We start from the raw sequence: 27,308 nt of genomic DNA, 5'->3' as shown, positions 1-27,308 counted from the left end.
AAATATCATTTACTAGGGGGGTCCCCCCCAACCCCCCTCACCAAACACCCCCCTGCCACCCCCCCACCACCCTCTCACCCCTCATATTCAACACATTTTAATTATATATTTATTTATTTTTTTCTAAAAATTCGAAAAAATGTAGAAAAAATTCGACATTGCTTTTCTACATTATTTTTTCGACTTTTTTTTTCGACATTTTGACTGTGCCACTGACCACCGTAGGAGGGCTCACCGCAGTAACGTTAACATCTGTAAATACCCACACAGTGCTGCAGATTTTGGGTGGGCCTTGTCCGCTGAGGCCCTACCCTGTCTACGCCTCTGCCCTGACGCTCCGCCACGTGCACGCACTGCTGCAAGGTGTGGGGGCTGCTCATGCACAGGCACATATTTCTTAAATTCTGTCTTTTGTCTACAAACCAAACCATGAGCTAGACCGATCCACACATGTCCAAGTCCATCTCTCTTGCTCTCTTCCTCACCGTCTGCGATCTCGGGCCCTCCTCGCCACACACCCTCCAGCGCTGGAACACCCTACACCTGACATCAAGTCCTTCTTCACTCTCTAGCTGGCTTGAGGACTGGTGAGGCAGCCCCCATTTTCCACGGAAGGAGAACTCTAGTTGTCTAGTGGTATCATCCCCTCACCCCGATACCCAATCCAGCACTTTCAGGGCTAGAAACCCTTGTGTACCGGCACGTCATAAATGCCATATCATATATCACCTGAACGTACGTAATATATTAGAAACGATAAACTTGTTGCATAGATATAGACTCCAAACTATCAATTCTGTGATATGCTTTTCCCTCTTACTGTCCGAGTGCCTCCCTAGTACACCTAGTTAATGGAACTGTCCCGCCATCTCACCTACCAATGTAAGGCACCCATCCACGGATGGACTGCCCATCAGCCATAAGTGCCCGAGCAGAGTTTCTTATTTCGTCACTTTCCCCGTGCCAAATGAAAACCAATAAGAGCATCTCAGTGCTGTCACGTGGCAGAGGCCATGCAGATCCGTCCTGGTGCTATGGTCAATCAGAGGCAGTACAGTAGCAGTGCACTTCTGTGATACAGCAGTTGCAATGCAGTCCTGTCTTGGCTGTGGTATATAACAGAGATGAAACAGCCATTTCTCAGTGTTGGGATATGGCAGCAAGGGTGCAGTTGTGCCTCAGTGCTGCAATATCAACAGCTAAAATAAACAGCATCCAGACCCTCCAGGTCCGCCTATGCCAACCGTATCACGGTTCCTCACACGCGTAGAGTGCGTGCTGGAGGCTTGAGTTTCCCAACAATGGCTACAACCCTCAGGAACAACCTCCCAGCCCAGATCAGATCAATCGAATCTCATGCTGCCTTCCGCAAGCCTTTAAAAACTAGGCTCTTTGTCTGAAAGGGCTTATCCCTATGAGTTCTATTTTGCATATGTTACTTCTCATCTACCACTGACTATGTCACACTATGCTATGCAGTATACGGTACTATGTAATGTAACCATGTAAGCAACTGTCGTGAAGCTTTATTCTTGGGCCGTTTATTTTAACCCTCAAGCAACCCTTCTTAAGTATCCATTATAGCAGGAGAAAAAGAGTTGATGTTTGTGTGCACTTGTATATCACAATTCTAGTATGCCATATGTACTTGTCTGGTTGCAATCATAACAGAATATAAAAGCAGATGTGTCCATTTTCCCGCAGGTGAAGCCTGACTCGTTGGGGATTTCAACTAAAATATTTCTCAATGTTGATGTCGAAATGGGGAAACTTGTTATCAAGAAATCCAAGGATGGCCCAGATGACAAATCGTATGACAACAAGAAAAGTAAGAAGCCATGGATTTGGTCCTGGTGGCCTTTGCTGTAGAAGAGGCAGGCCTGCTCTAGTGATGGCACTCTGTCACTCAGGCAGGATATCTGATATTGACATTGCGGGCCAACTGGTCACAGCTGAGCATGTCTCTACTGATAGATTCGTGTCACATGTCATGCTGTTTCGGCTTGTGCTTCCCTTGCATGTACAGAAACGTTGTGTCTTCTTCAGTGAGATAACCGTGCCACTACCAGTGACACTGCCTACTTTAGTGAAAAGTCTTTGTCACTAAGTTGGGCATCTGTCTTTGACATTGCAAGCCCACCTGGTCAAAGCTGGGGCCGTTTCCACTTTCCTGATAGCTGCATGGCACAAGTCATGCTGTTTCTGCTCTTGCTTTTCTTACATGTACAGAAATGTTGTGTATTGTTCGGCGAGAGCTCTGTGTCGCTATTAATGCCCAGTCACTATCAGTGATACTGCTTATTTTAGTGATAACACTATTTTCCTTGGATGTTTAATCTTTCTTCTTAATGTTAGTCTCCTAAAACCAAAATATTTTAATTTGTATCAAATATATTTTTCTGACGCAAAAATAATTACCCTTTTACATGTCATTGTTCCCTACGTAGAATATTGACTCTTATCTCTCACCCCCTGTTTCTTTCCAAAAAAGCTCAGTTCGTGTAGCACTGTCGTGTAGCACTATCGAAGGTGGCCACGTGCCATTGATTTGCCTGCAATTTCCACTTATACTCTCGCCTAATCTTTTAGCCTTGCAACACAATTCGAGACATCAGTTTTTTTTATGTTTTACTGATTTTATTGTTGGGCTCTTTTTGCTGACCTATTAGATTTTAGCATCTTTAGTTGGACCTACTTTACTTTCCATACCACACTGTGGTCCTGTGATAGGTTCCATGTTATAATATTGTGGAGAAAAATGAACTTTACGCTGCAATTGACCTCATAAAATCCAAAGTAAAAATATTCAATTCCTCTAAAATATGTTCAAGTGTTAAATCCTTATCCATTGTTACGGTGTTACGTCTATATCAAATATGATGCTGTGTTTGTTGTTGCATCAGTTACATATCACTTGCTATGCCTTCCCCCTGCAGGTGTGATCCCCAACACCATTCTGCTACTGTCTGGTGTAGTGTTAGATCAATACCTCTTCTGATGACATGCCTCTTGGAATGTCACTTCCCTCTCTCTGTGCTGTCTCTTTTGTGCTGTTCAACCTGCATACACTTTGACGCAGCAGCTGTTGTAGTATAACCTCTACAATGTTGTGTCTTCTAGTGTTAAGTCCATATCACGTGTAGTAATTTGATTTCCATGGTGTTAAGCCCATGTCTTTGTGATGATGTTTCTGTTGAAGAATTACGTGGGAGGTGTTACCTTCCTTGTGATATTCTGTGTTGTAGTATTAAATCCATCACAACACTGAGGGGATGTACCAGCCCCTGCAGGGGGTGCTCGAGGGACGTCCCACATAGCGTGGGTGCCCCTCTGGCAGCCCCCCTCCCCGCTATGGAGGTTCCTACCCCTTCCGCTCCATCACGAGTAGGGCGGGCGTCCCCAGGGCGGGCATTGTTGTCTGACTATTATTCAGACTGCTCAGGTTTTGGTTCCCAAGGTATGTCATCCTCACACGACAAGGGGGGGGGTGCCAATGGGGGCTGACACCGCTATGAGTACAGCGGAAATGTTGCTCTCGGCAACCTTCCAGACCACCGTTTTCAGCCTGCCATGCCATTACAGAAAGTAAAAGAACATATGCAATACAAAAAAGGGACTGCCAAGCCCAAATTGCTAGGTCACACCCCTTCTGCACTGAGCCCGCAAGCGACTCCATGCATGTTCGAAACGTGAGTGGGTATCATCAGTGAGGTGTAGCTTGGGTCTCTTGGCACCACAGTGTTACGCATGAATAAAAAGACACTGCCCCTTTAAGGGCAGCCAAAGAGAAAGAGCGGGAGGAAAGACGGAAAGGGAGGGGCTAGAGGGAGGAGACGGCAGTTGGAGTTTGGAGGTGAATAAAGTTGGTTCACCGTGAACTTGGCTCCGTGTCATTTGTAGGCCTGAGTGCGTGCGCATGAGCGGGGTCCAACACTGGCGACGAAGCCGATGCGAACCCGTGGGTGCCGGCAGCAGTGACAGGAGGGCGGTAAGCCCAGCAGTTGAGAAGGGCTCGTGAGCCCAGCAGGTCAGGTGGGCCTGTGTGCCCTGCAGTCCAGCAGTGGCCCGTGTGCCCTGCTAGGAGAGCCTGTGTGCCCAGCAGCGTCCAGGGAGGGCCCGTGTGCCCAGCAGCTTGAAGGGCCCGTGAGCCCAGCAGTGATTGGAGGGCCCGTGTGCCCAGCAGCGTCCAAGGAGGGCCCGTGTGCCCAGCAGCTTGAAGGGCCCGTGAGCCTAGCAGTGAGTGAGACACCGCGAGGGCCCGTGCGCCCCCGCAAGAGTGCAGCGACCTGCACACCCGGCAGCAGCCGACGACAGGAGCGACGCGCCCGTCATCGAACAGAGGACAGTGCGCCCACCGGAGGACCAGCGCACCAACTACGCGGTGGACCAGAGAGCCAGCGGAGGCCCGTGCGCCTCAAGAAAAGGAAGTTCGCAGACCTGCAGGACGTCAGCGACGCGAAGAGCCCGCGAGCCAAAAGAGGCCCACGAGAAGGAAGACTGCAGAGAAAGCGCGCCATCCGCGAGGGAGGACAGAGAACCACAGCAGGCCCATACGCCAGGAGAGAGGAAACCCGCAGGCTCGCGGCATCAATTTAACAAGTAAGGTGCCGGAACGGGATAACTGGGAAAGGGGAACCCCGTGTCCCCTGCACGTGACATTTCACGGAAACACATCCAAAGGAGAGCCACGTTACGAGGACAAGAAAGACCCCGAGTCCCCCCCCACGTGACACTTTACCAAATAGTAAAGGGGGAATCTATTCACCAAAAACAGCAAAAGGGGAACCGTGTAATCCATTCACCAAGGGAAACCCTGAGTCTCCCCACGTGACATTATATAAGTCACACAAAGGACAACATCAGCACGAAAGAAAGAGGCACACTGTCTCCCCATATGACATTGGGCAAGGAAAACACCCCAGAGCAAGGGCATCCCAGTGCCCCCACAGGACAGTTACAGCGACCACACGGCAAGAAAGCCTCATTACAGAGGAAAATCCCGTGTCTCCCAAAAGCGACAGGCAAGCATACAAAGGAGTAGGAAAGACCACGAGAGGGGAGAAAACCCAGCATCTCCACACACGCGACCCCTCAAGAACCTACCAGGAAAGCCATCAGGAGATGAGGTTTTGCACCACACCCTAGACGGCAAGTCCAGACTTGGGCACACGTGCACTGTAAGCCACGATACCAACAGAAAACCGCGAACAACGCCCACATACCACCCCAACGGACTAGTGAATACTAAGGGACACCATCATGTCAGCCCCGGACGCAGCAGACCCCAACGCTCCACCACCACCACCAGGAGCACCCTCCTCTCATGCAAGCCTAATGAGGAGACCTGCCCCGTTCACGTTAAATCCACACCATGACCAGGGGCAAAGATGGGAAGAATGGATGGAGGAATTTGACGACTTCGTAGGTGCCATTGGCACGCAAGAACCTCCCAACATATTGAGCATATTTGCAAATGTCGCAGGGAGAGAAATCAAAAACATTATACGCACAATCCCTCCACAAGATCGCACCACATATGCAAGACTTCTGCAAGCCATTAACGAAAAGCTGGTCATCTCACCTAACCGGGACTATGAAAGATACACCTTCAACCAATGTGGCCAGCTACCTCACGAATCAATAGGGGAGTTCGTAATACGTCTCCAAAGGAAAATATCCAAATGTGACTTTGCTAACTTTAATGACGAAGAAGCCATTAGATTACGCATCATAGAAGGGTGTGTATCCTCGATGTTCCGGAAGCACCTCCTCAAGAAACCCTTATCCCTAAAAGAAGACACAGCAGGCTTGGAACCCACATCCTGGCATACCTGTCCCTCTAGGGGTAACTATTAAAACACTTCAGAGTGGTGGCTAGAAAGTTTCGAATGTGTCAAAAGCCAATGGCATTTATCTAGGTAAACTGTCAGACCGCCATTTGTCAGCCTGCCATGCCATTACAGAAGGGGAGAGATCATATGCAAATCAAGCTTAGCCCCGCCCAGCCTAATTTCCACGTGTTCTTCTTTCCCTTCTGTAATGGCATGGCAGGCTGCAAAGTGATAGTTTGGAAGGCTGCCGAGAGCAATGCCTGCAGTTGTGCAGTGTTCAATAGCTTCCATCCACCACTATTCAATGTTTAAAATATTAAATCCATACCTGTTGTCATTCTGTGTCCGCTATTGTGAAGTCACTATTATTTCTAATGTTGTTTCTTTCAATTCAAGGTCCTTATCACGTGTTGTAGTGGGGCTTCTGTAGGGATATCTGTGTTATTAGTGAAGCGTTATCTGCTTTAGTGATAAATCAGTGTCACTGGCTTCGCTGCCAACTTTAGTCATCACTCCCTGTCACGTGTGATGATGTGCCTGTGTTAGTGAATGCTATTACATGCTTCATGTCAATAGTGACAAAGTTATTCCTAAAAAGAGTGTACACCGAAGATGTTATCAAGAAATGTAAATTGAAGTTGTGTACGTCGTGCCTTTCCATATGTAAAGGAGTCCTGTTAATTAGAGCTAGTACTATCTGTCCTGTCAGCTTGTCATAACTCTGCCACTGGTGAAACAATGACCCGTCAGCTTGTCATCACTGTTAAACTGATGAAAGGATGTGTCATCAACTTGCCATCATTGTGCCACCTGTGAGATAATGTTCTGTCAGCTCATCATCACTGTGCCGCTGCTGAAACAATGTCCTGTCAGCTCGTCATCACTGCTCCACTGATGAAATGTGCCCTCAGCTTGCCATCATTGTGCCACTTGTGAGATAATGTTCCGTCAGCTCGCCATCACTGTGCCACTGGTGAAATATTGTCCCGTCAGCTCGTCATCCCTCTGCCACTGATGAAACAATGTGCCCTCAGCTTGTCATCATTGTGCCACTGGCGAAACAGTGTCCCATCAGATCCTCATCACTGTGTCACTGATGAAACAATGTGCCCTCAGCTTGCCATCTTTGTGCCACTGGTGAAACAATGCACTGTCGGCTCGTCATCACTGTGCCACCGATGAAACAATGTGCCCTCAGATCACCATCACTGTGCCACTGATGAAACAATGTGCCCTCAGCTTGCCATCATTGTACCACTGGTGAAACAATGCACTGTCAGCTCGTCATCACTCTGCCACTGGTGAACCAATGAGCCCTTATCTTGCTTTCAATGTGCCACTTTTGAGACAATGTGCCATAAGCTCAGGGTCTGCATGACTAGATAGGTGCTATCAGTGTTAGTTTGCCATGTCAGTGGCTACGTTTCCGTACTACACGCTTGTTGGTCTGTGTGAGGTCTGCCTGTCTTGTTTCATACGTCTACTTCTCTTTACAATAAGCACGCCTGGTTACAGGATGGCTATTGTACATTGACACTAGTCGAGCCCACTATGGGTGGCATGTGAATCAAGTTGAGGGGGGAGATATCTTGACCACCAGAGGGGTCAGTGATGTTGATCTCGCTTTAGTTCGACAGCTGATCAAGTCACAGAAGTTCCCGAATAAGTTGGTGATCGTACTTGAGACAGAGAAGGAGAAGACACAGCGGAAAGAGTACGTGTTCCCCGACACCAAGGTGCGTTCCATGTTAACAGGATCTTGGCCAATAGGTGAGAGTGCTGCACGGTGCGTTGCCGCATCGACCTCCACAGGTGAGGTGGGGACTCCACGATGAATGGTGGAGATGACACATAACAAGCAAGGCTGTGGCACTAATCAGAAAGCAAGTGGGATATGCCCAACAAATGTTGGCATGTGCTAGGGGTGTGGGTGGAGGACAGGGGGGCAAGACTGCTACACCTGCCCGCAGTGAAGGAAAACCAAGGGTGACATATGGGACGAAATGGGGTGTAGGATGTATTTGTGGGAAAGGATCAAATGGAAGTAGGAACAGAAAGAAGGGTGAACTCCAGAATGCAGTGGGAAAATGGTGACCACCGGGATGGTATAAAGAAATGGGTCATATGAAGAGGACGCACACATGGAAAGTTGAGGAGGTTATTTGGAGGGGGCACTGAGTGTTTCGGGATGTGTATTGCTCTTTTGTGCCAATAGGTAGGTTGCTTGGATTGTCTCTGGAGGATAGCTCAGGGGCAACGTGCTATCCCCGGGTCTGCGCTTAGAAACCTCTGGGTATTAAGGCTGTCATAAATAACCTATCATATCATGTAATTAAAGGAGATAGGTGGGAAAGTGATGGGTGTGTTAAAAAGATGGCTTGAGTATGTTGTGGTTCGGGTAAAAGAGTGGGAGAGTTCTTAATTCAAGAAAACATTTTCCCTTCACGTTTATGCCCCACATTGGACTGCAGAATTATCATTAATAGCAGAACCCGACCACAAGGGGTTAAATCTAATCATGCACTAAACTACATTTTATTGTGAAAGTGCCTGTCGGCATGCCAAAACCAAAAGAGGTCCTGGGTTGCATTGATACGATAGTAAAGAAAGCGTGTGGTTGTAGAGGTTGGGCAAGCAGCCACTGTTCACTCATGTTCCATCTTTCCACCCGCAGAAGAGGGAGGGCTTTTGCCAGCTTCTTCAGCAGTTGAAAAACAAGCACTCGGAGCAGCCGGAGCCCGACATGCTCACCATCTTCATCGGAAGCTGGAACATGGGTAAGATCCGTTGTCTTGCGCGCTCCAAGTTCTATCCAATCACAATGCTGACCAACAAGCAACCAAGCCATAGGGAGCAAGCGCAGTCTGACAGGGACGGCAAACACTTGGAAAATGTCTGCTTATATTGCTGCTTCAATGCACCACACCCTTGGAAACCTCTTGAGGTCTGGTGTCTCTTAAGAGTCTTGCGTCGCACCACAACCCTAGGTTGGAGATAGCAGACTTTTGGAAAGCACCAGTAAAACCACACCTTGGCCTAAATGCACCACTGCACACTTGAAAATCTCCAGTTATCTCACAACCCTGGCCTCGATGCGGCAGGACTATACCATCGTCCTGGCCTGGAGACACGAGGCAAGGCACGTCTCACCACTCTAGAAGCACCACCGTTCAGAAACCCCCAGCCTTATTACAGCCTCACCTAGAATCTATTGGGAAGCTCGCGCCACGCCAAAACCTTCACATAGGTATGCCACACCCTTTGGAGCTACACTCCAAGTATAACACACAGAGACATCTGAAGGACTTTGGGCCTCATTACGACCCTGGCGGTAAGGGGTTAACGCCAGCGTTAGCTGCGCCGACCCCTTACCGCCAATTACGAGGTCCCTTAGCGCCATGGCGCTTTTAACACCTGCTTTTAGCGGGTGTTAAAATCCATGGCGCTAAGGGACCATGGAGTTAATTACGCCACCGTAATTTACGGTGGCGTAATTAACGCCTTCCCCACTCCCATTATGCCCTATGGGGCAAAAATGGGAATGGGGAAGGGTAAATGGGGATTGGGGACTTACCGCCCCGCCTAGGTCGGAATGGGGCGGTAAGTCCGCCAACCACCATGGCGTAAACGTAGTTTACGCCATGGTGGTAAAGTCACGGCCCAGGCGGTAACTTACCGCCTGGGTCGTAATGTTTGTGTCCCTAGGCAAGACCGTTTACATTTTAATTCGTGTTAAAAATCTTAAGTATCCTTGACGCACTTCCAAGCGATATTGTTAGAAGGCTGGGTGTCTTCTACTGAGGAGGCTTGAAAATGTTTTTTGTAAAGCATAATAAATGCTGTGAAATCAGCTCTTAAAATAGTGCACCCACACAATGATCAAACATGTGCTTACTGTCCGAATTCATTTGCCTGCCGCATCCCCTTTATTCAGGTGTACAAGGTTTTTTTGAGTAGTACGCCCAACTTGCATTTGAGGGTGGCCATGGAACCTCAAATGTAAATAGAGCGATCCCCCGCACATCTCCATCACTTTCTCCCTCCTCCTCTATCAGGCCCAATCTCACATCTCCTCTTCGAGCTCAATATTATGTTGTGCATAACTGCAACAACATTCGAGCCATATTTGAGCCTCAGAGTCACATCACAACTCCAGTTCTACAGGATGTCGGTGTCCAGATTGCTTGCAAAAGGGCGACGGTGCAGAGGGTCGCCCGCTGAATTCCACCCTCTGAAATGCCACTCTGTGCTCCTGCCCCTCCTCCTCTCTGCTTTGTGGTGGGTCTCCCCTCTTCCGTATCCCAAGTACCCACTCAGCTGCCCCCTCCAATCCAGTTCCCCATCTTACCACGGTCACCTTTCCCCTGCCTGCACTGCTGCCCTGCCTCTCCAAAGCCCACTATGGGCTCATTGGACTTTTTCTGACATGCCTCTGTGTATCAACCTTCTTCCTGGTAGTATGCAATTTGCAATTGGTTCTAGAATCCACTTACCTTCAAACGGGTTTATTTCACTTTTTACCTATTTTTCCTTGCTCCATTCCCTGCACTCCTTGCTTCATGGCAAGCAGCAAACTCCTAGCCTGCATTACCACACTGGCCCCCATTCCAACACTGGCTCCCATTCCAAGGCTGCTCAGTTTGTGTTTGAATCTTCTCTCTATGAAAAATATCGAAGGCGTTATTAAAGTAGAACACAACCATCCTTCTTCCAGTACTTCCTGTCGCCTCGTGACAGCCGGGATGCCTCCAGCGCAAATAGCGTTACTGCTATTTGTCCGGCGCTATTAGCGGCGGATCACGAGTAGCAGTTGGGCGGTTATTGCTCATTCCCCATTGGGTCTATAGGACCTAATGGGGTTGGAGGGTGCTATTACCACCAGTGGTAATTGTGCCAGTGGTAATTGTGGTGAAAACAAGTGGCAACTGGACATTTTTAGCTCCAGCTTTCTCCTGGAGGTAAAACTCCAATTTACCACCCAACTCGAGATTGGGCCAGCCCTTAAATGTGGTGGTAATAGCATTACTGCCGTATTTAAGGTCTACTGCCCAACTCGTGGCCTTTTCAGGTCAATCCTCCCTATAGTTAAACCTTGCTGTTGATGATCCTGTAAACAATTAATTCATATTCTACAATGATTTCCTGCACAAGTGCGTCCATTGAATCTGAACTTGAAGGTGAGGCTTGCTGACCTCTAGTAGAGCGGCTCTTTCCTTCTCCCACTTCTGCATAACAGGACATTATAATGTACCCTGGCTGGAATGGGATTATAGAATGCAGCATTATATCAACATGTCTGTGTGAACAGACACCACCACCCCTGGCCATTCCCTGGGGAAACTCTTCTCCTTGCCCCAGAACAACGCTCTTGGGGATTGCGTCATAGAAAAAGCAATTTCTGCCCTTAATTAAAAACGAAATGTTCCATGAAGGGGGCAACCAAATGTCTGTGCCAGGGCCAAAGAAGTACCTAAAATGACCCCGAGCAACACCAGACAATATGATAAAAAGTAATTTGCAAAATGTCCAGGTACTGGGTGGAAAATGGGGGGCAACTCCCTGAGTTACTTGCTATGGTTTCTGCACCATGTTCATTGCATTGCCTTATGTGTTGCTGCTTTTAGGCGATGCTCCGCCCCCCAAGAATATCACCTCCTGGTTCCTCTGCAAAGGACAAGGGAAGACGCGAGATGACAGTGCCGACTGCATTGAGCATGACATCTACGTGATTGGCACTCAAGAGGACCCCCTGAGTGAGAAAGAGTGGGTTGACATCTTGCTGCACTCGCTGCGAGATATCCACGGCACAGACTTAAAACTGGTAAGTGGACACTAGTGATGCTATGCGTAATATGACTCAGTGTCATCCTGCTTCTGAGGTCGCACTAGGGTGAAGCCCCAGAGTCTGCCATGCCTGTGCGGCCCTTGTCACCCAGACCCACCTCAGATCTAGCTGCTACTTGAAAGCCAATGGTGTCCCCCGATGTTACCACAGGGTACGGCTGTGCCAATGGGTGACGCAGGTGGCAAGGCCGAGGTGAGACTGGACACATTCATTACTTTGGAAGGCATTATGCCTCATTTATAAAAAAAATCCAACAGTAGTGAATGGCATCAAACATACTCATCATCCAAATTCCATCCATCCACTAATTATGCTTGGGGGAGTGGCCCTGTCAATCTCCGAACACCGCCCATGCCCTCAGAACAGTCCTGAGGCGGCACGGTCACCCCCGTGAACCAACCAATCCCCCAGCCCCAATCTCTCTACCCCTGTGTGGCTACCAGTTAAGCACCGTTAGGTAAGCACCTGCCATGACTGCTTCACCATAGAGTGCCGAGCCTCGGACCCCAACTGGGTGGAAAATCTCTCTACCAGTGTTCCCAATAGTCTGGGACCAGAATACATTCAGTGCAATGTGCTAAATCTACCACTCCCACTCACTCACCGGTCCTAACCCTAAACTTAAGAGTGGGTTGGTGGGAATAACACCAATTTCAAGGGCCAGTGCTGAGTCTCGGGGCGCATCAGAACAAAGAGGATGGAGCACCGCCCCACTCCCCTTCTTATAGGACATCCGCGCCCAAGACGCTGCACACCTGAGGACTCCCAGTACTAAGCGGCAGCCCCTGGCAATGTCGCTACCAAGCCGCTCGGTGCCGGATCCCTCTCTTTCCCCTCTCTTCTGTGGTCGGCCCCTCGCCACATATTAATGCTTGCTGGCACATACTGCTATTCGGGGACCCGGATGATGGTACAATCCTTGCGGGAGCCCCCATCCCCTTTTAGTTCTACTTTAGAGCTGGTGTCCCCATGGGCCAGTGCGCTGTAGGCAGTGATGTGAATTGGTTCTTCCCTCAATTACTGTGTGAAAAATGACCTGTGCTGCTCCCTGTGAACCAGTGCCCGTATTTATGTGCGTGCTGGCGGTGTTGCTGCTGGGGATATGTGCCATCAACTCTGGGAACAACTCTATTTTACATTTTATTTTGCTCCTTAGCTGATAGTGTAGCTTAAAATAGTTGTGTGGTGGGGTAAGGGAATAGGTTGAGGTGGGGGAAAGTAGGGGAGGTGCAGGGGGTCTCCCTCCGTAGTAGGTCAAAATAAATTAGACCAAAAGAATTCAGGAAAATTGTCAGTAGGTCAAGTTTTTTAGGTCAAACAACCCATATCCTTGACTGCATGTTTACATTATTGCTGGAACTTCATTTGTTCAGTTTTTCTGGTTCATCATTGCGTTTCTTCCTATATGGTCTTCTTCCATTCTTTTTCTGGATTTCTCTTTCTTTCTGTTAATTTATGTCAGCATGTCACTGTATGTACCTTCATAAATGATTGTAAAGCGCTCTGGCGTGAAGTGCTATAGAAGCAAAATAAACAGCAACAACAAACAACTGTGGGTGGGACTCATGAATGGAGTAGCTACTTGGGTCTGCCATCGGGACAATGTAGCTGTGCCGCACTTCTCAGGAGCCTCTGACTTTCACGCTGCTGCATAGGTGTGAATTGGTCTATAGCCCTTGTTTTTGGTAAGATTCTAGACCAGGGGTCTGCAACATTTGGCTCTCCAGGTGGTCTGGATTACAACTCCCATCAGCCCTAGCCACTGTAATCAATGATGCAGGATCATGGGAGTCATGGTTCGAGCCATCTGGAGAGCCACAGGTTGCAGACCCATGATCTATACTGCCGCGGCTTGTTTCCATTGTCCGCTCACTGTGATGCATCCAGTCCCATACTGTCTCTATAGGGACCAATAAACACCATTTCCCAAGCTATGGCGCCACACCCAAAAAGGGGCTTGGTTCTGAGATGTGATATTGAAAATTAAACGGAAAAAAAAGAATTGTATTTGAGTACAAAATCACAACCCACATCATTGTCACTTTTGAAGAAGAAGCCACAACAATGTCCCGTATATTCAACCCACACTTGGCACGGTTTAAAACATTTGGCCAACGTACCCATACTAAAATACAAAATGTCTCCTCCAGTGCCATACCTCTCCAAACTTCACACGTTAAAAGCTCAGTCTCTTAATGTGTGATAATGCATGTCCTAGCTGTTAAAGCACTAATGTCTATCAGCCAAGCTTAATTTCAGCCAATCAGAGGTGTCCTGTTCACTGTTCGCAGCATTGCCATGTGGGCATCTTGCCTGATTTCTCACCTATTTCTGATAATAACTGAAAACATCCCTTTAAAGATATAACCTCTATCTGGACAAAGTATATGCTTCAAGGCTCCTGGGGATAGCCCCGTCCAATGGCCAGATAGAATGCACTTTTTACATTTGCATTCATTTCAGAAATGTGCAGGCCCCCTTATTCTCTAAGGTGACCAATACTTTCAAGGGGCTGGGCAGCAGCAGCACAAAAAGATGTGCTAGCTGTCCCCCTTGAATATATCAGTGTCGGGAACGCACACCTGACACTTAATGTCGTAAAGGCACCAGCACCCACGCTCTGTAAGGGCCTGCCACTGTGAAATGTTGCAAAAAGAAAAATGCTTTTCTCTCCTCGCTTTTACGCTACAGATGTAAGTGGGAGAGTAGCGATTCACACAGCTGATCTCTCACTTAAAGGAAAATGCATGAAACGTATCAGAAAGGAGTCTCTCGTGCATTTGCTTTCTGCCGTGTCTAGTCCAACCAGGTGCAGGGCAATGTCATTGATTGTTATGCGATTCAAAGTGCTTCCCATTTGGGGATTCAGGATGCGCCCACGTATTGGCACGAAGGCGCGCAAAGGGAGTGAAAAATGGCATCTGAATGTGCGCTTCTAAGAGGCACACATCCAGCTGCCCTTTATGAATTGAGCTGCACCAGTTTGTCGTGCATCGCAACAGAGAGCACAATTCATGCCACACAGAAAACAAGCAAAACAATTCTTAATTATGTTTCAACTTCCCATTCCAGAGGGTGCCGGCAAACATCTTGTGTTACTAAGCTTCTGGTGCCAGAAATTCCTAAAGGCCATTCACTTGCCTTAACAATCTTTTCCTCAGCACCACATGAGGAACACACATCACTCATCTCCTTGCCACGGTCAACTGTCCGGAAATCTTAAAATACACTAGGCATTGAAGGTGAAAAAACGTTGCCTTTTTTATTTTCAATGAATTGATTGAGCGTATGCAGCGGCAACAGGCATAGCACACATGTAACCAAAGAGATACCCACCACCAAACAACTAGTCACATACAGTGTAGAGGTCAGGCGGCTGAAGTTCATCTCCCTAAATCATATTGAAGATGTGCTCATACATTTATTTCTGTGCATGAGTGGAGACTCAGCCAGTTTCTGATCTTGCGACCATTATCTTGGAGGGGGGTCAGGGTCACACTGAGAACCGATCACAAGCCACAAGTCATTGTTTCAGATGGTTGTGTGGCGATAACCAGGCTGCGAGATCAGCTGGATTGGCTGATGAAGTGCATTGTGGTCTTCTTGCCAGAGAAGCTAAACGTTGAAGCAGAGCGTCCATCTAAGTTGCCATTGGAGAGAGATATTGTGGGTGATGATAAGGAGTGTGAGCGACTGCTAGGAAGGATGCGACTGCGGACATTCAGGAAGTGGTGGCAAGTGTAAGAGGATTCAGATTGGATGAGCAAGGGGGGACATACAAGTGGGAAGGATGGGTATTACCCAAGTTGACCGCAGATGATTTGCCCGAGGTCGATTTGACCAAATTTAGGGAGGGGGATTTTACCACAGGTATATCTGGGGGGTCGGTTTGGGCTAGTAAATAATATCAGGGGATTTGGGGGGCTGCGGGGGTCTCCCCCTGCATATATTTGCAGTCAGAACGACCAAAAAATACAAAGAAAGGTCAAATGGACCACAGGCAAATACATTCGGTCAAACAACCCCAATCTGGAAGGATGTGTTTGTGGCAGGCTAAAACATGATATTAAGGCTTAAGTACACTGTGCCACCCATTCATCCAGAACTCTGCAAGAGCAGTTAGATCACATATCATTCAGGTGTACAAAGAAGGAAGAAGCAGGGGGCAACAACATTTTTGCAAACAATTGTAACTTCCCCCACTCAATAAATATTTGAATTGGGAGTCGTCCCATATTCATGCAATATTCCAACCAAAGGCACGGAATTAGGTAAACCAAAAATCTTCCTCAACAGTAGGGCCTCCAATTTAGACCAAGGGATACCGGTTTTCTGTACTTCTGCGCCAAATATCAAGCGAGATATCATTTTTTGTTTATAGAGTTTCATCAATGGTAGCGCAGAAAACCTCCCGAACTTATGATCAAACTGCCTCAGCGAGCCACTGCTGCGACAAATTTTGCTTTCATATGGTTACCGGGACCCATCTTCCATTTGGAGGCATGGAGCCCAGATACTTAAAGTGATTTATCACTTCAACATTCTGTCCGTTCAGGGCCAATCTTTCCATTTAGAGCTGCCTACATAAGTACCAACATTTTGGATTTGGCTGCATTAATTGATAGGTCAGGGTTTCTGAGCCCGATGAAGGCCTATCGGGGTCATATCCAAGATAACCAAGTCATCCGCATTTAGGTTGCATAAAGTTCATAGAGGGAGCTCAGCAGCATCAAAGTAAATAATATCTAGTTTAGTAGTTAAAAAGGAAGGTGTTTGTGGGCTGCCTCGCATCTTTACAGCACACAGTGAAGTACAGCCGATTCTCTAAACTCGCATGCATGGGCAGAGTGAAGGCACAGCAAGAGGCAGGAGGAGGCGTGAAACTGACTGCAACCTAGGAACGTTAACTGTGTCCTCCATTCAGCTACCAAGAGCATGAGCACTCTGAGAGACACTATTCAAGGAGATCAGACAAACGGCTTGTTTGTAGTGAACCATGCACACAGCGTTTATCCTTGCAAGCAGAAAAAGATAAAAAAAAAACTGGAATATTAACTGGAATATTAAAAGAAACCAATAGTAAGCAAGAGTATATATATTACATGGCCAATGGTAGCGGCTGTGTAGTTATGGTTAAGTTGCTCAACCCACAGAAAGAGCACTTTTTGAACAGTTTATAACTTCGCCCTCCCTGGACGAATCCTCACGAAACTTTGCAAAACAAATAAATGGACCTGTCAGATTGAAGTTTGGTGAGATTTTGTGCAGTGGGGGGCAAAGTTATAGGTGGGGTCCCAAAATGTGTGGTTTTTCCCATAGACGCAATGGAAAAAAAATGTTGATCAGGCCTACAGCCCAAACCGCTGGATGGCTTTTCAGCAAATTTGTGGCAGTAGTCGTGGCTTGGTCCAGAAAGCATGCTTTTGTAAATTTGGTGTAAATCCGTCCAGCAGTTCTTTTTAGAACAGCAAAAAAGTCGGTAAAAATAAATTTGTGATATCTGGGTTCGGTCCGCAAACTCACTTCCCTGTTCGCTACGCGGCCGGGCCTCATATTTACCAGCATTGTGGTGGGGAAAATTGGGTTATTTGGTGGTGGAAAGAGGGGCTCGGAAGGGTGGGGAAGTGGAAAAATTATGATATGGGGTTATTTTTGTGGGTAGAAAAAGGGCATACAGGTGTCATAGCAGTCCACGTTAGTTGGTGGGGAAAAGAGGGTTTAGAAAGGGTAGGTGAGTGGAATAAAGATGATATGGAGCGGTTTCTAAAGGTGGAAAAAAGGGTTTGCAGATGCTGCTGAGTCCGCGGTCTATTTCGGTGTCCACGGACATCATTTTGATTGCAGGGAGTTCAGGGTAAGTTTTATTAGTTGACAGTGTGTGGTACGTACTTGTTATATGGTTAATCTTATTGTGGTGGTTGTAGCCACTGGCCATGGTCACCATAGTAGTAATATGTGTATAATAATTACAGGTATTGTAATAGGAGTATGGCCAGAATCGCTACAACTTTTTTGGGTCTCCCCTATGATTCTGGACTTTGTGAATGCCGTTCGACGTCCACGGACCACCGCACTGCCCGTGGACTGCATATCTGCCACATTGGGGGGTGCTAGAACTTATCACAGATTAAGGGTGCACTAGTAAAATCCTATGAAATTCACTTAAAAAACTTTGATAAAGGGACGTTACACTTAAAGGAATGGTTTGGTCAAAATTGTTTATTGTCCCTACGGGTCGGCCATGTGTTTTTTAGCCTAAGTCGCTCGATTTTAGAAACATTTCCTATGAACCATACTCGAGTTTTCGTCCATTAAACGCACGCGAAAACAGCCATCAGAGCGCTGCCGTTTTGTGATAATCCTATCACTTGCCGCATCGCCCTGGCTGTCCTACTTTTGCGGCACTAAATCATATCCCCCGCCCCTGAGCCTGTCATCAGCAGACGTGTACCGCCCATTTCACAATGCCAAAGCACGTCTCATGTCAACATTCGCTGAGCTTCAGCTAATGACGTGTCGCCATGGAAATGGCAGGACGCCTCTTTCCTCAATAAGTATAAACAGACCGTTTCACAACACACAGCAGCAGATTTTCAATTCCATTCCTTTCTCTGTGTTACTTTGAGTATTCTGTGACTCGTTCCTGTGCTCTGGTCAGCTACCTTCGTTGCTTGTAGCCCGTGTGAACAGATACCAGTACCACCGCTATAAATTATTTTAGTTTGTTTAACACACAATGGCTACAATAATGCCCTACATGTACGAACCCGAGTATACCGAGGAGGAACTACTGGAAAGGGAAACACGCGAAAACAATGGGTCTTCAGACGGCAGTTGGGAGGACGATTCAACAACTGAAGAGACTGGACCTAGTCACATGGACGGTGTTTTCACCTGGTGCACATGCAATCGGTGCGAGCTAATGCCAACCGTGGACGAGAACTGCTGCTGCTGTGAAAACTCGGGATGCGTGGCCTACATTTCGGAAGGTGAGTCACGACCGCAATGTATCACCGAGCTGCCAGACTTCAGGGCAGCCTGCCTCACACGGTCCGTGTTGAGGATAATTATGGTGCTTATGCGCGAACTTCGTGCAACTGTTCGTCCTCGTAATCCGAGTAACGAGTAAGTATACTCTGCTTGTCATGCCACTCCTATTTCATGGTCTTCTACTATATCCAAAATTACATATACATATCATTGTAACGCATGAAAGTCGTTCAATAGTGTGCAGTGTCTAGATAGCATTTGTCCGAGCAGAATGCCATTAGTTACAAGAATTGTCATTGACAACAAACGTTTATTAAACTTATCTTGATCATTTAAAAACAGTTTGTTTCATTCCTTTTCACAGGTGGTACAGGCTGGTGGCCTATCGTTCCTTTACATGGTGGCTTCACGGGAGGCTTGGACACCGTGTTCGAAGACTAATACCCGCCTGTGCCGTTCGTGCCATAAGAGAAACTTTTCCAAGTGACAGCGGTCAGTACAGGGGATTTTCTCTCGCTGTGCTGCAACCTGACCTGTACAATGTGTAAAGTCTTGTATTTTTGTGTCATCAAAATAAGATACAAAATAAAACACCACATATGTTTTAACAACTTCAATTTCGATTTTTTAAATGAATCAAGCGTGTCTCCATTCAAGGATGGATGTCAGACATCTGTGCTCCGAATGGGTGAAGGTCAGGTCGCTGTGAAGCAGGGTGGTCACTATCTAAGCTAACATAATATATTCTTAATAATGCATGCACTAAATAACACTTGTTCAAAGTCTTTCAGTCGGTTATGTCTCTATAAAAGTCACACATATATCTATACTATCAATTAACATTGGATTATACAGGCCTTAGGTCAAGGGTCTTGACCACTATAATACACTGTTTGAAGTGTGGGCCTGTGCTCACAAGAATCTCCGGTATGTGGCATTTGTTATTGATAGGCAACGATATACTGCAGTAGGGGTCTAATGTTAGTTGTGGATCTGCTAGGTGGGCATCATGGCGTGGCCAGTGGTCTGGCACATTAAGAGAATACCTTTCAGGGACACAGGGTCAGAATGGCAGTAAGTTTCCACTGGCGAGGGTGCGTGGGCAAGGACACGTTTGTGGAGATGAACGAGCTATGTGCTTAGTTCAGGCTGGTTCACATGCAGGACAGTGATCTCAGAGGAAGAGTGATGTGTTACATTTATTAGCTGTTGCAAATACCTCTGGAGTTTTCCAGTCAGAGTGGGAATGAGGGTGAGGGCCATGTGCTCTGCGCAGTGAGGCCTGGTCACCAAGATGGAGTGGAAAGGGGGTACAAAAATGGATGCCCGTGTCCTGCTCAGTGGTCCCATCTACGCAAATGTCAACCAAAGTTAACATCACATAAGGGCAAGGGGCGAACCCACTACTGGAGGCACTTGGTCCGAGTTTCTACTGAGAAGTAAAGGATGAGAGGGGCCTGATGGCCCCTCGCTCCCGCACACTTGCCTGCACGGCGCAAACGGCCAAGGTGCTGTAGGGGAGGATTGGTCCAAAAGACCCCCCCTTGCCTACATCCCTTCCCCAGGTGAGGACCATGGCTCATCGGGCGTCCCCTCATACCACCAGGGCCCAGGTGGTGGAGGGCTCACCCGCTGAAGACATTGCCCACACGTATTGAATATAGCTAGGCCTCAGAAATCATTTTTGTCTAATAAAGATGGTGTGAGCTCAGCGCACTGTAGCGCGGCCCCCACCCTCGGAGAGTTTCAATTATCCCTGTGGCCGCAGCTCCCTGGCAGATCCGCTGTGAGCCCGTTCCCACGAACAAGACGGACATGAGCTAGTGTAAGATACTAACACTGTAACATTTCACCTTCCGCAGTGTATCACTGCTCCTAGCATGACCTGGCCAGCGAGGCCGGGGTGAAAAAGAGAACTGTAAAACGGTCCTCAGATAAAAGCAAAAGTTCCCAAATATTAATGCCAAGACTACTTGCAAAGCGTGCATGTCTCCACAAATCTTCTTCTATTAAGGAAACCTGTAAAATGTATAAACATGGTAGAATGCATGCTTACATGACATTAGCAATGAAGAACCCACACCACTGCAGTTGTGTGCTAACAATAAAAGAGCGCTCCAGGGGACTATTCGTTATGTGTACCCTTGAAAAGCTTACACCCCATGGTCCCGCGCCATAACCGAACTAATGCTGCTAGAGTGCAAGGGAAGACGAATGTAACCATACAGAGGACTCATGTGAAGGACGCGCGAGAATGTACCTGTCATGCGTGTATGTCTAAGCCCCTTATGTGCCACTACCGTCACGTATGGTGGCGAGTCATTTTCTATGTGCTCCACCAACCTCACTACTACCTCACTTACTGCAAATGTATATGCACATAACTAAATGTTGTAGTTGTAAAACGTAGTGTACAAATAATGTGCTCAGACTGGCTATATTTGAGAGACATTTAGCAAAGTTAAAATGTATGTTTTCGAGTGATCCCACTGAGTATTATAGAGTGTTCAAATGTTTATGATGTTTTCACCTAAAGTCGGCAACACATGAGGAAGATACCTTTGTGAACATGTGCAAGGCCATTTCCCCTCCCACCCTGCGAAGACTGCCAAACAAGAGAGCAGAGGCCTGCGCGGCGCTGCTCCACCTCCCCCAACTAGGCTGGAGCCGCTTCAAAGATTTGTAGTCCCCTCTGCAGCACCCAAGGCCACGGCCTGCCACCTGCATTATTTACAGCACAGCAGTAATCCTCCGCCTGAATACACAAATCCAAAGGCGCCCCCTCTCAAACCCCACAACCCACCGGATCACCTTAGACTTATGGCCCCTGTACAATTAGGACACTCAATACTGTGGCAACATACAGCAGCTCATTCATAACGACTTCTAACAAGACAGAAAGACATGTACCTCCCGTCCCATGCCCTGAGACTTAGCCCCTCGACCTATGGTACCGGTCAACAGGACACTGGTAACCACGCACTGATGAATCACCATCAAACCCATCACAAGGTGCATTCCTCCTGTGTTGCATTAACCTGTAGAACAACCTATTGAAAGATTTACTAAAGAAGATAATATAGCAATAACTGAATGACTGCGGTGTGCATGGCCTAGGGCAAATAAGTCAGGAAAAGACATTCATCTTTGACACTGGCCACAATGGCACAACAACACCGCCCGGATGAACTCAGCCGACCCGCCAGGCCCAGCCCAACCCACGAGGCTGACCAGTGACGTCCTCCAGCCAAGGCCAATCACATTGCAGCAGCGCCTATAGCTAGTCATCGCCACCCAATCCCATTGAACTTGTGCCCCTTATAGTATGTAGGTTCTGATGACGTGTTTTGTAAATATATATGCCTGTCTTTGCTATTGTCAGACAGAGCGCTCTCGGAGTTTGCAGACTTCTTTGCATGCCCTATTCTGATTGATAAACTCCCATTTACGCTGACCCGCACTCTGTCTTGGCCTTATTCCCATTGTGGGAGAGTCCTTCATTGTCTCTCATTGCGGGGAGGATCGTGCTGGTTGGGGACGCTTGCCTTCAGTGGTGACCCCGAAAGCGTGATTGTTATTATTTTCTCCCAACCTATCACTACCGTCCCCTTTTGGCACGAAAATCTCCGGTCGAAAAGGGATACGCACGGTGCGCCGGCTCCGGGAGGCTGTCCGCCAACGGCGACCGGTACGCTCAGAAGTGCACACTCAACAGAGAGAGGGTACGGGATCCCGGTTGAAAAATCCCCTTTGAGTACCGCTCGCCGGAGCCGGGGCTGACTGTTGAGCGGACGGCAGCACTGCCTGGACGGACCCAGTTTCGGAGACTATCGGTTCAAGACGGGCACGTGAGTATTGAGTGCGAGCTATCATAAAGGGAAGAGAAGAGGGAATTTAGGACAGGAAACGAAGAGGGGTAAAAAAGGGGGCACGTAGGTCTACTAAGGACCATCTTAAACTTTCTTTACTTTCTCTTTGCATATGGCCATTAGGATTAAGAGGTGAATAAGAGATAAAAGTGACGGGAACCTAGCTCCGAGAGCGGGTGGAAGGCGGCGCCTCATAGTGCTATCTTGACTAGTACTCGGAATATATGAAGAAGTGGATAATGAGATAAAAGTGTCTGGCAAAGGGAAACACAGAGAATATATTAGTTACTACTATTCTTTCTATTCTTTTCTTTAGGGTTGGGGGGAAAAATAAAAGTGAGATTAATACGAAACCATAGAGATAAAGTAAGAGACAGAGAGTTCTACTGTAAGAGTGAGGATCAAACCTATATATATATATATATATATATATATATATATATATATATATATATCTGAATAAGACGGATAGGGATAGCCGGCCAGGGAGGAAAGGGAGGGCAAATTGAACTGTGAATAGAGTGTGACAGAGAGGTGTGTGCACATCGTATGCGTCAGGAGACAATTTGGTGTGATGGGTGTGTAAAAAGGATCATAAATGTATAGCCATTGAGTGGTCATGGTAAGTGTGGCCAGACAAAGCTCTATAAAGACAAGAGTAATAAGGTGAAGTGAGTGTGTACCTTTTTGATTTCTGGGTTAACATTGTCGAGATTACTGATGGTTTGCTCTTGTACGTGCCCCCCAAAGAGAATAGAATAGAGACTGTGTACAGCCATTCTTATGGTGTGCAGGCAGGGGGAGGAACACAAAGGCCCCCACTATTGAATAAGACATGGAATACGAGGACTCACATGGTGATACGTTTACATTGTAATATTGAGATACATAGAGACACACAAGTACCAGGAAGGCACAAAGTATGGGGGCAGAAACACCCCTATCACATATTTGTAAGAACCTACCGGGGTACGCGGAGCGAATTAAGAAATATCATGACCAATGGGTCACAGAGTTGAAGGGAGAGGGGTTGCCCCAGATATGGCCCGAAGGGGGGTCATTTGACAAAAGTGTCCTAGATATGGTAGCCACATGCATTTGTTTGAAATACAAGGGGAAGCAGTTGCATAATAGGAGAGAAATATTAGATCTCTGGAGGTTGTTTGAAGAGATACCGCCACCTAAGGCACCAGAATTAAATCCTGATCTACCATCTACCACTGACAATCCACTAATGATACAGAAAGATGCTAAAGAATTGCCAGATGCAGAGCCACCAATAGAGGTAATAAGTTTATAACCGATACTAAACAAGCCTGTGCCCACAGAGGGGTACAGTGACCCCACTTATGTGCCTCCCCCGACAACTACTACACTCCAAAGGCCAACGGCACCCCCGCCATACGAGAGTACTAGGGAGCGAGCCCAGGTGAGCACGCCAAGGGTGGACATAGAAAAGTTAACAGACGATTTAGAGTCAAGACTCTCGATAGCCAAGGATGAGCTCTCGAGGATAAAAAGCATATGTGAGCGAACAGCACTTAACGCGGCGAGATCAGAGCACGCGTCTAGAGCACAGAGCGAGGGTAGACAACTTGAAGAAGGGTGGAAAAAAGGCGAGATACTGTTCAGAATTCAAGAAGAACCAACACAAATAATTGAACTAGGGACAAGAGAGGGATGTACTGACAATTAAGAAAGGCCTATAGAGGACAGGGAGGAGTTACTATGTGATATAAGAGACGATTTGGAGGAAAGCGACAGGTTGAGCATGGCAATGGGAGGGGGAAGCGAAGGGTTGGATGGTGCATGTTCAATGAGAACACTGGATGATGAGTGGACGGGGCGATTAAGAAACAGGGTGGGGAAAATGGCATCATTGGGAACATCCGGAGTGAAGACGGGTACAGATGCCACAATGAAAGGGAAGTTGCAGCTCCCGCTAATACATAGGGGAGGAGGGAGGCCGAATTATATACCCTGGGCTCAGATGGACAAGGCTAACTTACTAAAGTTATTGCCCCCGTTATCGGGAGGTGCGAGCAAGTGGATATACGCCTTTGAGAAACACACTGCCGGGGTACCCCTAGCAATAGGGGATGTGAAGAGCTTGCTTGTATCAGCAGTGGGGGATGAGGCTGATAGAGTATGGGTAAAGGCTGGTTTCCCAAGAGTAACATTAGACTGCGACCGCCATGATGGGGCCTCGTTTAACACAGTGCGTGCAAGGGTGTGGGATGCCTTGCGGGAAACGTTTCCAGATACCCCAGACTTACAGTCAGTAATGCAGTGTACAATGAATGACGGGGAAGATGCTATGGATTACATTTTTCGGGTCCAAGAGATGTGGAGAGCAGAAACGGGTACGCCCTGGTATCAATCTACATCTTTATTTTACTTCATTATAAAGAGGGGGTTGCCAAAGAAGGTGCAAAAGGCACTCGACAAGATAGCCGGTATCGAAGCAAAAGGATGGCCTGAGATTCAGAGCATAATAGTGCACCACTGTAAGCGAATAAAAGAAAGGGAGAAGGAGGTGGCGCAGAAAAGATTGGCAGATGAAGCGAAACTAGTGCAGACAAAGTTGGTGAAGGTCGCAGCAGCAGTAGCAGTGCTCCCACATAGCAGGGAGGGAGATGAGGAGGAGGAGGGGCTGGTAGCAATACAAGGAAGGATGGCAACTAATTGGGCAGGAGCAGGACAGCGGCAGTGGAACGAGCAGGAGCAAGGCGGAGGTCCGCAGTGGCAAGAGTGGGCCCCTCGAGGGGGACGAGGTGGGTACAGGAGCCGAAGAGGAGGTGGGCCGGGGTACGGAGGAGTGGGAGGAAATGGATGGCAGGGCCCCAGAGGAGCGCAAGGGAGTTGTTGGAACTGCGGAAGATGGGGACATTACTCCAGGGAGTGCAGAAGCAGACCCAACAATGGGTTTCAAGAGGCAGAACATTATGGCCATCCCCACCCGGGGAGCCCATATGGCCTCCCAATGGGACAACAAAAAAGAAACCAAGGCCAGGGATACAATGAACAACAACAGGGGCATCAGTACAGAACACAGAACCACCCACAAAACAATGACACTATGCAATACACGCCAGGCAACCCTTTTGCAACAACAGCAAACGGAGCCCCCGCACCAGCCCCCTATAGTGGCGTGCCGGTGGTTTCAGGGAGCGTGTTCAACCAAGGGGGGGCAATGAGACACCCCGCATAGGACAGCCCACAGAGAACACTTGCGTGTCCAGTTCTATCTACCACCTACGATGCATCAGAGGAACCATTGGTAGGGGCGCAGATAGGAGACAAGCAGTTCATATTCATGGTGGATTCGGGAGCGGAGAAATCATGTATCAGGGAGGGCCGGTTCCCGTTATCTAACCGGAAGTTAGAGACACAGGGGTTCTCTGGGGCTGTAATTGAAGTTCCTTACCAGAAGCATTGGATGTAACAGTAGGGGGCAAAACTGTAAAGACACCCTTACTGTATTATGAACATTCGCCAATAAATTTACTAGGGAGGGATCTTCTTAGCAAACTTAACATGACGATTTCCTTCACTGAGAGAGGTATAGTGTGTTCAACACCCGGAATATGCCCATTACGTGTAATGTTGGTAGTACAGGCTCACACAACCACACAAGAAATACGAGGTTTGCCAGTAGACGAGGAAATGTTTATTGAAGGACTAAAGACACTGGCACTCATAATTCCTGAGCTGAGGAGAATGGATTGGAGGATTCCTGCAGAGTTCCTCTTCCGCCCAATAGTGTGCCCTGACACAGCACCAGGATCAGTGGTATCATTAGATTTGCACGCTGTACAGGTATCTGCGAAAAGAATTTCTGTGATTGGAATAGATATAGAAGGATGTGAGTGGCGTACAGTACTGTGTACGAATTCCAATATCGCCCTAAGAGACTTAACTGATGAGGATCTCTTCTCCGATTCAGAGGGGGGTGGTGAAATAGTAATGGAAATAGCAATGCCCTGTGACATTTTGATTCAAGCTAGGGAAATCCCCGTTCAGCTGATGGCAGTGGTAGGAGCACCACTGTCATTCTTCGATGATGACATGAGGCTCGTACCAAATAATTTGTGGACAACAGGCCCCCATGATGTAGGGTTGTTGCATGGAGTACAACCTGTGATAATAAAACTAAAACAAGGAGCAATTCTACCCCGAGTGAAACAGTATCCATTGTCCCGTGAAGCTGAAGAAGGGATAAAAGAGACAATAAATGCACTACTAGCACAAGGGATAATAGTGCCTTCAAACTCCCCATGTAACACACGTATTTACCCGATCAAAAAAGCAAAGGGAGGATCTTGGAGGATGATACAGGATTTACGCCCCCTAAATGATGTAATTCAGAAAGAGTTCCCTTTGGTCCCGAACCCTGCATCAATATTATGCAGCATCCCAAAAACGGCATCACATTTCACGGTGGTCGACTTGAAAAACGCATTTTTCTCCATCCCCCTGGCTGAAGAGAGCAGATACCTGACAGCATTTACACTAGGGGGAGAAAGATATGAACATTGCAGATTACCGCAGGGATACTGTGAGAGCCCGAGCATATTCAACCGCATATTACATGAAGACTTAGGAAACCTATAAGTTGAAAGTACAATCATTCAGTACGTAGACGATTTACTCGTCTGTGCACAAGACGAAGAAACATGCAGAAAGGATTCAATAACACTCCTGACTCTATTGGCCAATAAGGGGTACAAAGTAGACAAGGGAAAGCTACAGTACTGTCTGACAGAAGTTCTA

The 27,308-nt window shown here is 47.5% G+C and overlaps 1 protein-coding gene across 7 annotated transcripts in view; it reads left to right on the top strand.

The window, feature by feature from the left end:
- INPP5D (inositol polyphosphate-5-phosphatase D) overlaps positions 1 to 27,308 on the top strand; it is a 1,036,816-nt gene that overhangs the window by 558,643 nt on the left and 450,865 nt on the right. For all 7 annotated transcript variants that reach the window (XM_069617886.1, XM_069617890.1, XM_069617887.1 and 4 more), the window contains 4 exons: positions 1,705 to 1,828; positions 7,461 to 7,567; positions 8,506 to 8,608; positions 11,456 to 11,652. In XM_069617886.1, coding sequence (XP_069473987.1) covers positions 1,705 to 1,828; positions 7,461 to 7,567; positions 8,506 to 8,608; positions 11,456 to 11,652 — 531 coding nt within the window. The remainder of the gene's footprint in view (positions 1 to 1,704; positions 1,829 to 7,460; positions 7,568 to 8,505; positions 8,609 to 11,455; positions 11,653 to 27,308) is intronic.

The sequence above is a fragment of the Ambystoma mexicanum genome, chromosome 10 (assembly GCF_040938575.1).
Source record: "Ambystoma mexicanum isolate Mex_15411 chromosome 10, UKY_AmexF1_1, whole genome shotgun sequence".
Taxonomy (NCBI): Eukaryota; Metazoa; Chordata; class Amphibia; order Caudata; family Ambystomatidae; genus Ambystoma; species Ambystoma mexicanum.
This window is presented reverse-complemented; position numbering and strand designations above follow the sequence as displayed.